The following is a 12,216-nucleotide window of genomic DNA, read 5'->3' as shown; positions in this document are numbered from 1 at the left end:
CATATATTACACAAACATCACATATCACGTATCTAATATCTGTTTAGTTGCATCCCACCTTTCAAGGTACTTAATGCCAGCAGATTTATCTTTGGTTAACACAGCAGGCTATACAAGACCTCTGGTGACCCCTAACGGGCAAACAAACGCGTATTCCGTCCTTATAGGACAATTTGTTCCCCTCAAGAAGTGAGAAAGGTGTGATGTGTGGGGGCAGAGTGAAACTTTTTTCATTATATCACGGGAGAAAGTTTTAAAAAGATGCCGTCAAATAGAGATGCATAAAGTGGAAAGCTGAGGGAGAGTAAGTATTACACAAATAGTTTGAAACCTTTGAAAAGCTAAATGTACTACTTTATTCACTAATTCTGTAACAGAAAAATAACCTAAACTTATTCATACAAAATGTAATGTTTTTCTGTTCTGCTTTGCTTTTATATATTTTTTAATAATTATGTTGTTGTTTAAAAAAAACACGATTACTTATTTTCTTTTTTAAAATTGGGGCAAATAATACTGTTAACTTTTATAATTTTTCATACACTTGCTCCACAATCTTGTACTTTTGTGTTCATATTTTGTAAAATCGTTGGACTTTCTGTAATTTATCCTTTGTTTATTCATTCCCTCTCTAGTGAACGACTTGGTTATTTATGAAGTTGTTGTGCGCACTCCGGCCAGCAGGGGGCGGTGAGCGTCCTGGATGTTAAAGGAGGAAGCACCCCTTGTAAACACACTTGAACTTCGCAGAGTAAAGAATAAGTCGTACACGCCTGTCTTCATGGAGAGGAGCGCGGGGACAGTTTCAGCCATTAAAGCTCTGGGGTAATTAACATGTTTGTTTTTCGTCGTTACGAAACTTTAATTTGAGAAGAGAAACCTTATTCTCTGCCTGCTTTCTGGGCTTTTGACGTATAATGACACTTGCCGATACGCCTGACAGGTGAATAGGTAATCTCACCTGTCGCCTCCACTTACTTCCTGGTCAGGTACCCGGGCAGCCGCTGCCTCTCCCGGTGCAGATGTGACGAGCTTCCCTGTCCGCTGCTCAGCTGGCTGTGCGCAGAGCTCAGGACTCTCTGCCCGGAGCTACGAGGTGAGGCTCAGGCCTGAGATTTTCATTCATAAATCTTTGAGAGAGGCTTTTTCATGTTTAACCATTGCCTTTAATACAGCGCATTCTCCCAAGGAAGGAGGAAACCATCTCAGGATTGTGGATTTTTTTTTACTGTTTCACGCAGAGGGGTCACTGTGGTCTCAAGTGGGCCGACTCAGCAAAGCAACTGCTTAAGAATCGACCTTACTTCTTATGTTATGTAAAACAAAATGCAAGTCCTTTCTGAAAACATCCACATTAATTCACCAAACCAGTTACAGAACAGCCAATTTAGATGCCTTAAATAAATAAAAATAACAGGATATTTTTTACACGTTGACAGATGCTCTACTAAAGTAAAACATCTTCACATGTAGAGTAGAATTGGATTTGGAAACATTTGGATAGTGACACCATTTTCATAATTTTACCCGCAGTTAATTTAATATGAAGCTACTGAGATGCACCTCACATTAGCTGTAATTTATGTGCATTATATAACTACAACCAAAACATGCTTTGGTAAACAAACTGATGGTTACTATGTTACAAATATAAGCCATGAAAAAAATCAGATCTTTCTGACTCAACTTGCAGTGAAATGTGTTAAATAAACTGGCTTAATTGTCCTTTTTTAGACTCAGGAGGGTCAGGTGATGTGCTGCTGGCGGGAGAGCTGAAAAATGTACTATCAAACATATCCTCTCCCCTCGCTGTGCTGACCTCCGAGGTGTTGGACCCGTCCACTCTCAACAAAGTCGCTGGTGAGAAACCGGACTGTGGTGGATACTGTTGTAGTAAGAACAGATGATTGCAGTGCTCGTGGATTTAGTGATCTTTTGCACATCTTGCAGAGTTCCTTGTATCAGAATTGCAAGCAGCTCACATTATCAAGTACAAAGAGTCACATCCTGACGAGCGGGCGACAGAAGCGGACTCTGAAAAAGAGCAGCGAGTTGAAGATCTGAGCCGTGACTTTTGTGAGGAAAACGAAGGCGATGACGGTTTGGGTGAAAACAGGAGGAAAGCAGAGATGCAAGCAGAATGGATTTTACTTCTGCGTGCTCTCAACGTGGACGCCTCCTCTCGGTTTGAGGACGTTTTGAACGAGGTAAGCTTGAAATAACAGAGATTGAGCCATGAATAAATTGCGAATACAGACTGAGAAGCACTGAAAGAGGAGTTTACAAACATTTGCTTTAATGCAGGTGAATGAGAGGCTTTCTCGCCTACCAAGTGGAGACATGACCAAACCTCTTCTCAGCACCAGCCTCAGCTCAGAGCAGTGGGTAAGCTGCCAGGCCTGTTTTCAGCTCACAAGACTTTAGACGTGACTCTAATGTGGCATTTACATCTTTGCCTGTTTCTCAGCTTCAAGTGAAAAAAATGAATGAAATTCTGTCCGAGGACTATCGGCGTCGGCGACAAATGATGGTCACGCGCTTTCAGGTTACGCTTGAATCATTTGCATGGGGAGAGAAACAAAAGGTAGGAATGTTAAATAACTCTGTTTATAAACTCCTACCTGCCTGTTAGCTGAGTTATTTTACTCTGAGCCTTGGTTCATCTCTTCAGTCTATTCCCTTTTAATAAGAAAATCTTAGTTCAGCAGTGGTAGTGCATGAGGAAGCTTTGGACTGCCCATCTACCTGCAGAGGGCGTCTCCTGTCAGATGTGGGCCCTATAAAAATTGTGCTCTTGTGGCTCTTGCCTGTGCTATTGCCAGTCTGTCAGCCAGCTGCAGACAAGAGCGAAGTTCTAACATGCAAAGAGCTGAAGTGAAACAGAATGTTAAAAACAATGAAAAGTGTGCACTGTAGCCCCTTCCTCAGCTTTTCATAATGTATTTTTTCCACTTCTGGTGAACTCTGCTGTTCCTTATTCCGGCCCACTTTTCAACCAATCAGCATTTAACTGATGCACAGTGTCTTCCACATGGGGCACTGCACAGTTGAGATTTTGTTCGATTGCAATGGTGGTTTAAAAACCCGTCTCCAGAGGCAAATACTGACACAACCTTGGTAGCATAAATTAAGCATAAGGCAGATTTCTTCTACTTGGGTGCCCCTCGCAAACAGAAGCTTTGAACAGCAGGTGGAGTTTTTACATCGGAAGTCAGATTTTGGAGCTGCGAGTGATTTCGTACCAAGTAAACCCCATGGCAGGCTTCCAGGCAGTGTGTGGAGTATAACATAATGATTATTCATTTATTTACTGTGCTTAAAAATGGCACCTCAGCACAGAGAGCCTGGTCAGTACCACGTGTATGGTTTATTTAGCAGTCACAAATACAGAACACTGGTTGTAAAGATTACAAGTTCTCACCGCTGCCACCTCGGATTACAAAGGTAGGGTTGGTGTGATGTCTCTGACTTTTTACGTGGGAAGTCCAACTTGATTCAGGGTTTTAGCTGAAAATTCCAGCTGCAAACTTGAAATTTCCAACTTCTCACTGAAAATGGAATACAGCACGTATCCACGAGATGACCATTTTAAGGGTGTCTTTACCGTCTGATATCAGTTGAAAGCAAGAGTAGTAAAGAAGTGTTTGAAACTGAGCGTTTAGTGTAGTCTGAAGCCTAAATGTTTAGTTTGCAGGGATTACTTGTTCATATGCTTACCTCATTAGAAACTTTGACTGTTTAAATATGAGAATTAATACAACAGAAAATATGGCACGGAATAGGTCCACTTTAATGTGACTGAGAATGAAGAAACCCAGGTTAGAGTAACATTTGTGAAGACACTAAGCAGCACTCTGAAGTTTATTTAATGCACAAAATGAGTTGCGGTTCTTCATTTGCATCTGCATCAAATATCTCCAAAATGCATGAGAACCCTTCCTTCTCTAACACCTGTAACAAGTAGAGTGTATGTAATAAAGAAGATGAGCAGCACATCTGAAGCCTCAATCTGAGATTTTGACTGTCATCATTTTCATCTTCAAACTGAAGGAGGGTGGATGTGTGTTCATGCAGGAGTGATTGCAAGTTAGGCATTCCCTGATTCATCATCTTTCTCTTTTTTTAAATCCTACTTGGTGCCGTAATTGATAAAATCAATGCCATGCTGCAGTAAATAGGACTTAAAACTGCTGACTGAGATGATAAATTCATTAGGAAGGCTCATAAATTTAGTGAGAACCCATTTGTCTAATGTCGTCTTGCAAACAGGATTTCCCATTAGGAGAAAAAAATGTAGTTTTACTTCACTCTTTAGACCTATAGGCTATGTTGAATCTTTATATACAGTATATGTCTGTTACTGTCTGCAAGATCAGGGTGTTATTAGGACAACACTGACATCGTGTGGTCTGACTGAACTGCAACAGACTACTTTTATGTCAGTCGGCTTTAGGCCATCGTCAGAGCATGTGCTGGTGACGCAGAAGATGAATATCAGACATCTCCATTCAGTCCATCATTTATTTACAGGAGCGCAGTGCTGCGCTGGCTTCGGCGCCTAATCTTGCGTCCCTCATCGGCTCTTCCCAAGTGTCTCCATCTCTGCTGCTCGCTGCCAGAGAGGATCAGTCCTTCATTGACCCGGTCAAAGCTGGAACAAGCACCTCTGTTTACAAGGTACAATCATGAACGTGTCTGTGATCCTTAATGAAGATGCCTCTGACTCCAGCTAAGTACCGTAATCATTTTCTTTTTTCTTTTTGTTGTTGTTTTTTTTCTGGTGTCACTAGACGTTGATGGGCAGTGTACCAGACAGAGGAGGACGACCTGGGGAAATTGAGCCTCCTATGCCAGCATGGACAGGGAGAAGCTCGAAAGGCAACAGAGGGGGACGAGGAGGCGGACAATCTCATAAGCATAAGAAGAAGAAAGGGAAAAAAGATTAACTTGTCCGTCTTTTTGGCCTTACTTATCAATTTAAGAAATAAGCGATCATTTTGCTTTATTGAAATCCTTGTTGCGAGGTAAACTACGATTGGGAAGTGCTATATATAATTTTGTAGTTATAAATCTGTGTATAATTTATAGTTATAAGTCATGCACATACCAGATTGTGTACATTTCTATAAAAGCAATGAAGTACTGGTACATGACCAGATATTTTGGTAAAAGAGCAGAAAATGGAAAAAATGTTGGCTTTCCACATTTATCAGTAAGTTTGTTTAAGAATAAACCTCTGAAACACACATCTGTTGGTATTTTGTGCAATTTACATAAAGCATCTTTTAAGGATTATTGCATGAATATTTTATGCTCACTTCACATTTTGGAGACAAGAGTTCCCCTTGCCTTTTTTAGGTGATTTCACAAGATAGCAAACATGATTATGTGGAATGAAAAAGCCTCACTTACATCTTAAAAAACTGAAGGGTGACTTTGAATATCTAAGAATGTTGTTTTATTGTTACACATTAACCAAGACTCACTTCCCCCTGAGAGAGCTCCTTGTTACAGCATTGAGTCATCTCTCTAGTGCCAGTGTTTCCACTTCAAAGTCTAAATTGCCTAAACAAGGAAAAGATCATCCAAATATTAATTATCTTAAATATATTTGGAATAAACTGGTTTCAATGTTTAATTTGGATCTTGCCAAACCCAAAGTTGTGCTAAGGTAAAGCTCATTTTGACCAGAAGTTCTAGTAGTCCACAGTGATGTATTGAAATAATTTCAAGATCTTGTACACCAGTTTAATAAACAACAGTTTCAATTGTTTTATTATCTGAAACTCCACCCTCAACCATCTGAAATCTGCAGATAGTTATGGATTAGATTAAGTAAACTTTAGAAACTGTGAACTTTAGGAAATGTTATTTTAACATCTGTCTATTCTTCTCTGTTGATTCTTCCTCTTGAGTTTTCAAAAAAACCCAAAAAACATGAGAAAGTGGTTTAAGTCTGAAATTGGATGAGAAAGCATGAGAAAGGAATTCTAGGAATACTGAAGTAACGGCTGATGCAAAGAACATCTTGATCAATTTAAGATTATGAATTGCTTTTAACAAGCTGGGACCACGTCCTTATTTCAGTTTGATAACAGCAGATTGAGAAAGCACAAATTGAAGCTGTGGTTTGGGAACGGCCTCAGAGGGGACTGGCTGCAGATCCCAGGCAGATCTAATGAGAAGTGACTGAATTTGGGGAAAAGGGGAGAAGTGTGGGGCATGAAAATGAGTACAAACAGCTTGTGGCGCTGGAGGCATATACCAGTGCATGAGGTATGGTCCTGCACCTGAAATTCAGATAAATTATCTCCAGTTATTGGACACCATACAAGTTTTGAGAAAAGGGCTGGAAGATGCAAATATATACTTTGCTAAAGAGCTTCTTATTTCTTTCCACCGTTCTGCATTGATGGACGCAACATATCGGGCAGAGTTGAAGTTCCGATTTTAACTGGGAGTAACCAGAATTAACAGGATCAGACGAGATTGTTTCAGAGGGACAGCTCATGTTCAGCAGCTGGAGACAAAGTTAGAGACGCAAGGCTGAGAAGGTTTGGACATGTGCAGAGGAGGGATAGTGGATATTGAAGATAGAATTACCAGGCAAGAGGGGACCTGAAGATTCATGGATGATATCTGATTTAGAGAAACTAAATCAAATGCAAACAATAATTAACTTATTTTACGACACACATGCGTTCAAATGTGTTTTTTTCTTTTTATTTAAAGTTCTGAATAAACCTTATGCAGCATTTCGTGGGTAAAAATACAGATATATATACACAGTTTAAAGGACAAAGAAATAGATATGAAGCACAATGTGAGACGGCCTTGATCCTACAATATGAAACATGTAAATAATATTATATAACAATATCAAAAACAGCTTGCAAGTAAAAGCAGTCCGGAGTTCATTTTTTTTAAACAAATATTGAATAAAGCAAAACCGTTTAAGACTTTGTTGATGGCACAGAAAACAATTCTAACCTTTAGCCTAGGTGAACAACGTAATGCGTTACGCAACACTCACCTGGCGGAATCGTCCTTGTTGTGTATCCTGCACACCGGAAGTTACTCGGGAGACAAATGATGTAACACGCGGAAAGTTCCGGATTGTCTAAAGGTCGCTGAATATAAAGCGGTGTGACAGCGTCAGTGTGTATTTATTTAAACCCGCAGGTAAACTTACCTAAGTGTTCAACATGCCGAGAGGAAGCAGAAGCCGGACGTCCAGGATGCCCCCTCCAGCCAGGTAACACTTAGGGTTTAATTCCCTTTTGTTAAAGAAAGGTAGAGTAGATATTTTTAGTTAGCACAAATGCTAACGTTTAGGTAATGTCATAGTGCCGTATGTTAGCCAGGAAAGTGCAGGTCATGAAGTGCTTCAAGTATCTTATAAGGATAATTTCAATTAAAGCTTAATTGCCGGTTAATCTGGGTATTGCTCAGAAAGTTACTGTGTTATGAAAACGATGAAGGTCATTGTCTTTATCGTGGTTTCCTCTGTACAAATCCCCACATGCTAGCAAAGCCAGTGGAGTTGCATCAGCTTCTATAGTTTTTCTTCTAACCTGCAGCTAAACTGAGACTTTATTCTTCCGAGTTATAACGAAATAAGTCGCACAATGGTTGGAAGTATTTCTGTTTCTCTTCTCCTTGTGGGAAGAATAATCCCTCTGTGCCCTCATTTCTCTTTCACTAAATATATCCGAAACTAAGCTGAATATATAGCTGAAACTAAGAATTGCAAGAACACATTTGACTCTTGGTGCTTAATAATTTGTACCAATGTCTCCACCTGTAAGGCCAAGCTGCTTAGGGAAAGACTGATTATTTTCCACAGTGACATGTTTAAAGTTCACTTTGAACACAGGTGGGCTTACTTTATCCAGCTACGGGATAACACTTTTTCTTAGCAAGTGAAGAACAGATCCCAGGAGGAGACACAAATCCCTTTGTGGTTGCATCAAGAAGAGCATCTGAATATTATTCTCGCTTGTGAATAAGTGATCAGCTGAAAGTAGCTCTTTGTTGTCTTACTAGTGTGGAGATATTCTCTGAATCAGAGCTTCACCTTTATCCAAGCTTTCATAAACCTTTGCTGTGATTCAGAGTAATAGCTGGAATAACAGATGTCAGCTCATATCTGTTTTTGATTGTGTTTGGTAAAGTTGCTAAAAAAGTTCTTAACAAAACGTTTTTGTTACAGCCGGGCTCCACCATCCCCTCCACCTATGGCCCGGGCTGCTCCCCCTCCCTCCTACGCCCCGGCTCCGATGCAGGCGCCTCCGTCCGCTGTCGGCACGCCAGCCGCAGCGCCCAGGCAGCCGGGTATGTTTGCCCAGATGGCGTCTACAGCCGCTGGGGTGGCAGTAGGCTCGGCGGTAGGCCACACAATCGGTCACGCCATGACTGGAGGTTTCAGCGGAGGACACTCAGAGCCTGCCAGGCCTGACGTCACATACCAGGTAAGCCCAGGTTTAGCCAGCCACAGGACTGGAACAGTTTCAAGGAAGATTAGGGTGTCTGAGACACAGTATGCAGGGCCTCTGCAACATGGAGCAGGTGACAAACAAACACCACATTTTATGTAACGCATGGAGTTACATGCACTGTGGTAGTTCAGTATAACAGCCAGATGGAAACAATATGATGAAAATTGAGACTTTTAACTAAAAGCAGTGAAGGAATCATCTTGCTTTCATTAAGACTCCTGTGTGCAATCAGTGCTGGTTGATTAAAGATGAATTACTCCCTCTGCTCAATCTGGGTTTGTTTTTTGGTTTTTTTATGTTTACACATGTGATAAGTTTAATTTGAAAATACAGACACAGCTGCTGCTGAAGTTTAACATCAGTTATGAAAAATATTTGGGGTGTTTATAACCAAAACAAAAGTCCAAAGGTCAAACGTGGTTTATTTACATTCACACAAGTGCAGGGAAATATGCATAATGATGTTTGTCTCATTAACCCTGAACCCAGTACATCACTATTATCTTTATGCAGTTACATTCATAGTAGATTTTAAGATATGAGTGATGACCAATCATTTACTCTGCTTTTCTTTATGACAAAAAGGACTTGGAAACCACACGCTCTTGAGCAGTTTGAGGATCGCAGTTTTAGATATTTCAGCATTTTTATCGATAGATGTGTAAATAGATTTACTTTGTGTCATTAATGGAAGATATTCCATCTTTGTGATACAAAACTGAAGCTTGTTCTGACATGTTAAACTCTGTTTTGATCTTTGTCACACACATGATTTAATCCTCTGCCTTGTGTGTATTAGGAGCCATACCAGGCCCAGCCTGTGTACCAGCAGGGGGCCCCTCAGCAGCAGCAGCAGGCCTGCTCCTACGAGCTCAGGCAGTTCGTTGAGTGTGCCGAAAACCAGAGCGACCTCAAGCTCTGCGAGGGCTTCAGTGAGGTGCTCAAACAGTGCAGGTTTGCTAATGGTGAGTGAAACACGTCCAGGCTTTGTATAAATGGAGACTGCTGTCTTTCTGTCTTCTAGTCGTTGCTTTTCATCATTATTAGTAATTTGTAGGGGTGCAACGATACACAAAATTCACGGTTCGGTTCGATACTTTGGTGTCACGGGTCGATATTTTTTTCAATACAAAAAAAATGTTCATGCCTTTTTAATTTGTCATTTATTAAATTTTCACGGCACATTCCGCACCACATCTCTGTGCGTTCAGCATTTGTTTGAAGCCAGCTCACCTCCTGCAACCACTTTTCCGAGAATACGTGCTTCTTTTGTGGTTCGGACTCCTTCTGACATTTGTTTGGAGGTGGAGGAACACCACAGTAATTGCTTAAAGGAGCTTCTTCGACATCTTTAAGAGTTCTAAACAAGTGTCTGTCCTCCTCCAGAAAATCTTATGTACGCAAACGCGCGTTGCAACTTATCTTGTGCGCGTTTTTTATTTTGACAGCGAATGCGCACCTGCGGACCACTTATGTGCACCCCTGGTTATATAGCTCGTCATATCGTCATATCATGAAACCATAAAGCTGCACTTTCTTTTTGCCTTATAGTCTGATTTGTCATAACTTCTCCGTTTTGTGGTAAGCTTTTCTTTGGCTGTCACTTCTTCACCCTGACCTGTCTTATTTGGCTCAGCAGAACTAAAATATATATCCTGCTGCTTTTACACACACACACACACACACACACACATAACGGTCAGCGATTCTCTGCACGATCAACCTCTCATATGTTTAAGCTTGCTGCGGGAGATTTCACTTGTCATGTTTGCATAGTAAGCTAACGATTGATAAGACGATGTCAGAGGAATTGGTGCACAAATTATCATCACTCACAGATCAGTGCTGTCGCTCTCTATACACAGTTTGCGCGATTGCAAAGTGAAAGCAAAAAACAAGCGCAAATTCAAACGCGATTTCAATATGTCACATATTGACAGTGGCTCACCGATGCCAATGACATAATTACCCAGCTACATTTCCAAAAGAATGCAAAAGCATTGACATATATTTTTCCTTCCTACGATAGCCCGACGGGCAGGGCAGAGATAGATTTTGGTAGCCCGACTGGAAAAATCGCTAGCCCCGGGACGTCGGGCTAGCGATATTGCAAGCCCTGTATCTGATTGAGGAATCACTCATCTTTGGAAAAGAGAGTTTATTACAGAGAAATGTCTCTTTCCAAAATAAAAGCGATACTATACGCTTCTTCTGGTCTATATTCTCAGCAGCATATTAAACATATCAGGTCCCCATAAGGAGACTCATGTGCTAACGGCTGTCTAAATGACTCGGGTAAAGTTTGTAGCATGCATGCTTGTTGTTTTTGTCTGCTTCCACTTGTCTTTGCACTAGGATGATGTCGGCGTAAATGTGCAGTCATATTCGTTGTGTTCCCACTAGTGCTGTCAGCGTAAATCTCGTTGAAATGACGTTAACGCCACAACACTGCAAATCTCCGTTAACGATCGCCCCGTGCATGGGGCTGGACGGCCAACACGTTAACGAGCTAACTGTGCTAACACACTAGTTCCCACCCATGTAATTGAGCATTGCGTGGCACATCCAACATACTGTTTTACTTTAGTCCATGACTCGCTTACCTTCAGGGTCATATGTCACATGAAAACCAAAGTAGTTCCAAACGCCAGATCTGAATGAGGGTGGGGGAGGTTCAATTTGCCATGTTGCAAGAAGAGCTTAACTTCTGTCTGCTAGCTTGCCCTGCGCTCAGTGGATCTGCGTTCGACTACTCCGCCTAGGCTGCACTGTCGAGCGCAGATCCACTGAGCGCTCAACACAGACAGCATCGTCAGAAGGAAAGTTGATAAAATAAATTAAAAATTTTGTATTGTTCGATACATATGCGTACCGAACCGAAAGCACTGTATCGAACGGTTCAATATCGATACGTGTATCGTTGCACCCCTAGTAATTTGATATATTTAAAGTGAGTGTAGTTACAAAATGCTATAGTTTCTGTTGCATTTGCGGCTAGCTAAACATTTACTACGTATGGGGGGGTAGACGCACAAGCTGTTGCACATTTTCAGCATGCTCCTTTCATAAAATTCTGTTAAAGTACTGGATCTTCCTGATGCATATCAAATAGATCAACATCAAGCTGTTGCATTTTCAGTCTCATTTTTCTCTTTTCAAACTGAGTTTAACCCAGCAAGCATCAAGGCTTTGAATGAATGGTAAAATGGTAAATGGCCTGTATTTATATAGCGCTTTACTAGTCCCTAAGGACCCCAAAGCGCTTTACATATCCAGTCATCCACCCATTCACGCACACATTCACACACTGGTGATGGCAAGCTACATTGTAGCCACAGCCACCCTGGGGCGCACTGACAGAGGCGAATGAGCCCTTTGTCGCTCACATATCAAAGCCAAATGACTTTGCACTATTCTAAACTCCTGTAATACCCAGTGTGGCCATAAGGGGGAGCCTTAACCTAAGTATGTTAAGTCATTTTAAACGATTTAAAGTATTAACTGTCCTTTATCTCTTTCTACAGGTCTGTCATGAGAAGAGATGCTATCTGCAGAATGAAGATCACATCTCCTTATTAAAGATACTGAGAGGGTGTAATTCACAATCAATAAACATGTTTTAATGATCAATTGTCATCGGACAGCCTCATTTCTCAGACTGCTGCAGAGCTTGTAATCATAGTCTTATAAATAATGTTTATATATTTTGGTTTTAGCT

At 41.0% G+C, this 12,216-nt stretch overlaps 2 protein-coding genes across 2 annotated transcripts; both read left to right on the top strand.

The window, feature by feature from the left end:
* The first annotated feature begins 679 nt into the window (after window positions 1-679).
* On the top strand, window positions 680-5,264 carry LOC147314522 (tRNA-splicing ligase complex subunit FAM98B-like). Its single transcript, XM_086261503.1, has 8 exons — window positions 680-825; window positions 990-1,096; window positions 1,735-1,860; window positions 1,951-2,207; window positions 2,305-2,385; window positions 2,468-2,584; window positions 4,531-4,677; window positions 4,791-5,264. The coding sequence occupies exons 1-8, from the start codon at window positions 704-706 to the stop codon at window positions 4,944-4,946; spliced, it is 1,113 nt and encodes a 370-aa protein (XP_086117629.1). The 5' UTR covers window positions 680-703; the 3' UTR covers window positions 4,947-5,264.
* Window positions 5,265-7,090: 1,826 nt separating this feature from the next.
* On the top strand, window positions 7,091-12,128 carry chchd2 (coiled-coil-helix-coiled-coil-helix domain containing 2). Its single transcript, XM_086261505.1, has 4 exons — window positions 7,091-7,255; window positions 8,213-8,471; window positions 9,298-9,463; window positions 12,023-12,128. The coding sequence occupies exons 1-4, from the start codon at window positions 7,206-7,208 to the stop codon at window positions 12,031-12,033; spliced, it is 486 nt and encodes a 161-aa protein (XP_086117631.1). The 5' UTR covers window positions 7,091-7,205; the 3' UTR covers window positions 12,034-12,128.
* The last annotated feature ends 88 nt before the right edge of the window (window positions 12,129-12,216 follow it).

Source organism: Aulonocara sp. 'chitande type north' Nkhata Bay, linkage group LG14 (assembly GCF_057382095.1).
Source record: "Aulonocara sp. 'chitande type north' Nkhata Bay isolate Kocher_YH1m ecotype deep benthic linkage group LG14, A_spYH_male_GT1.1, whole genome shotgun sequence".
Lineage (NCBI taxonomy): Eukaryota > Metazoa > Chordata > Actinopteri > Cichliformes > Cichlidae > Aulonocara > Aulonocara sp. 'chitande type north' Nkhata Bay.
This window is presented reverse-complemented; position numbering and strand designations above follow the sequence as displayed.

Bases quoted from the DNA above. Each gene is read 5' to 3' on its own strand.
- chchd2 (XM_086261505.1), top strand. From the start codon at position 7,206: ATGCCGAGAGGAAGCAGAAGCCGGACGTCCAGGATGCCCCCTCCAGCC. The intron at 7,256-8,212 runs GTAACACTTAGG...TTTTTGTTACAG, and splicing joins AGGATGCCCCCTCCAGCCAG to CCGGGCTCCACCATCCCCTC. The intron at 8,472-9,297 runs GTAAGCCCAGGT...TGTGTGTATTAG, and splicing joins GGCCTGACGTCACATACCAG to GAGCCATACCAGGCCCAGCC.
- LOC147314522 (XM_086261503.1), top strand. From the start codon at position 704: ATGTTAAAGGAGGAAGCACCCCTTGTAAACACACTTGAACTTCGCAGA. The intron at 1,097-1,734 runs GTGAGGCTCAGG...GTCCTTTTTTAG, and splicing joins TCTCTGCCCGGAGCTACGAG to ACTCAGGAGGGTCAGGTGAT. The intron at 2,208-2,304 runs GTAAGCTTGAAA...GCTTTAATGCAG, and splicing joins TTGAGGACGTTTTGAACGAG to GTGAATGAGAGGCTTTCTCG.